Here is a 2,631-nt window from a genome sequence, read left to right as displayed (position 1 = left end):
CTTCTAAAAAGTTTTCTGTCTTCGCAATAATTTGGTAGCCAAAATTTGGATTAAATTGGATAGTCGGCATTTCAAATGAAGAGAACAACTTAATAAAGTATCCAATTGAAGAAGTCTTTGTTCATAAACAGCAAGAAAAATTACTGAAAACAGGCAGGAGGCTTAGAAGAAGCAGTTGCGATTAATTTCTTATTTCTGATTGGAATTTGACAATTGACTGATCAATGGACAGCAGTGTGTAAAAGCCAAACGGCCGCCATTTCCCCATTTCCTTAGAACTATTTTTGGAACCACGTTTGAGTTGGCTGGCCAAACCAAAAAATCAGTCTGTGTTCCTGTCGTAAAAATTGCAAAAACAAATGAAAAGTCCAGGGTGCTATAATCGCTGCATATTACGTAGGAGTACAAAAAATGTATCCAAAAAGCAGCTAATATGAGTAAGTTGTAAAATATAGTGTTATTTTTCCAAATGATAGCTTGAGACATCGCATGTCGACAGCCGTCTCTCGAACAGTCCCCGATCCCTGAGGTTGTTGAGTCGGCGTCTCGTCTTGTAGACATGAGCAATCATTGACTCCGTACCAGGTCCAGATGATCGAAACGGGCAATAGCTTACCAGAGTGTTCTAAGACAAAATACAACCTGATGATTTTAGGGAAAATCTTACTTTCTTCTACAAATCACCCACCAAGAAGTACCACTCTGATGTAGGATCACAAGAATGAACCAGTGTGAGAGGTAAAAGTGGGTAAAGGAAAGCAAGGATGAGATGTGTTCGGATATTTACGGCGTTAAAACATGTCATGGTCTAAAATTGGAGAAAATCAGGTGATTGGTTGAAGGTGGGGGACAAGGTGATTGGTGGGTGTGAGTACTCGAACGTGACTGGTTAAAAGGGTTATTGGACATCTGTTCACATGGACCAATCATCTATGTGGAATTGATCGGATGTCAGTACAAGTCAGCTCGAGATCTACACGCTAAGGTGGCAGTTATTTTTCAACTTGTTCAGCCGCATTTTGCTTCTCCGTCCCTTCTAAATAAAGAGCATCTGCTGCTTTTTTCACGTCTCATTTTGCTATTTCAAATTCTACTCGACATTGGGATTACATGGAAAAGACGAGTCAGACTACAAATTCCAAAGTAGCTCTTCAGGAGCTAATGGTGAAAAAGAACATGCGTTGGGCACCAGTGAAAGAACCGACCCGTCAAGAATCCTCTACAGTGCCTGGCAAATCAGTTGAGGAGAAGAGTGATGTCGATGGCGATGATGATGACGACATTATAGCACAAGCTCTTCGGAAGGCGGGCATTCCATCCTCATCATCGCTAATGCCTACTCGCTCTCCTGCGGTTACCCCTGTGCAATCAGTATCAGTCTGCACAACTGCCAACTACAAATCACCTCCCTCGTTCTACAAGCATTCGACCGTCAACATTAAAATAAGCAATGCCAACATTCCTGCCGTTTCTGGGTCAAGCATTAGAATAATGAACGTTCTATCGTTTACTTCTCCTCCTCCTCCTCCTCCCATCACTCAATCTCCTCAACTTCCTCCACCTCCTCACATACCTCCTCGTCTACCGCATTCTCTTGCTACTCGATATCGAAAAAGAGGCAATCCTGAGCAAATTGCACAGCACTTCTCAAAGTATATGCGGTTTAGTGACGTCAATCCCGATACTGCCGCATCTGTTGCTGTCGCTGCAGTCGATACCGCCACTGCTACCGCGGCTGCCGATGCAGAAGCAGCCTCGAAAGCAGCGATGAAAGATGGTATTTGCCTACCTCGCCGAAGGGCACGGAGACGCACGGCGGTTCCTAGTAGCCAATCTTCCTAGGACCAGGCCATTGCACAATCACTCACACAGCCACGGTACATGCAAATATCTCAACTGTTAAACAAAACACTCAAAACTGCTACCTACCAGCTGCATGCATAACAGTCAGCTTTTTCTCCAACACTGGTAAATATATAAGCTTGACCCTCTTCACCTCCTCCGTCTTCTTTCATATTTCTTGCTACTCGACGCGTAGATGCGACCAGTTAGACCAGCAACAACAACAACTTCTACGTGGTTCACCTCCCCTTCAAGGTTTGTTTGTCCCCACTTTCTACTGCCAACATTGCAGTAGTATCATCAGCAACTTCCACATTAAAGTGCTATTCCTTGGTAGGTATTTGATCAAGTTTATTTATCGAAAAATATAAAATTTCCTCTATAAAGTAATCAAACTGTGGTTTGTTCTAGACTACTTCTAGGCGTATGTTGGCTATTTTGGTCATCAAGACCTGATACGGTATCAATGCTTGCTCAAGTCTACGAGACAGCTGATTACTTCTCTGACCTACAAGCTGACTCAACGATCTCAAGAGGTCATGCTCAGTCCGCGAGACAGTTGGCGACATAGTACGTCTTCCGCTGCCACAAGTGATGCCAACATGCTCCTATCAACTGTCAGTTTGGCCACATTCCGTTGTGGTTTTGAGAGATGTGTGAGGATTTTAGTACCGTGGACTTTTCATTTTTCATCTAGGTTTCCAAAAAAATTTTGATGTGAGTATTGCGTCCCTTAAAATAGATGGGTTGCTTCTATCTACCTTGGGTAAATTATTAAAACACTTGGAA

At 43.1% G+C, this 2,631-nt stretch overlaps 1 protein-coding gene across 1 annotated transcript; it reads left to right on the top strand. All coding sequences in view use genetic code 11, as the record gives it.

The window, feature by feature from the left end:
* Window positions 1-1,110: 1,110 nt before the first annotated feature.
* Window positions 1,111-2,413, top strand: EGR_10913 (hypothetical protein; the record flags this gene model as incomplete). The annotated part of the gene is made up of 2 exons (XM_024500162.1): window positions 1,111-1,777; window positions 2,265-2,413. 2 exons carry the CDS (start codon window positions 1,111-1,113, stop codon window positions 2,411-2,413), a joined length of 816 nt encoding a protein of 271 aa, XP_024345425.1.
* Between the last annotated feature and the right edge of the window lie 218 nt (window positions 2,414-2,631).

The sequence above is a fragment of the Echinococcus granulosus genome (assembly GCF_000524195.1).
Source record: "Echinococcus granulosus chromosome Unknown EG_S00301, whole genome shotgun sequence".
Taxonomy (NCBI): domain Eukaryota; kingdom Metazoa; phylum Platyhelminthes; class Cestoda; order Cyclophyllidea; family Taeniidae; genus Echinococcus; species Echinococcus granulosus.
This window is presented reverse-complemented; position numbering and strand designations above follow the sequence as displayed.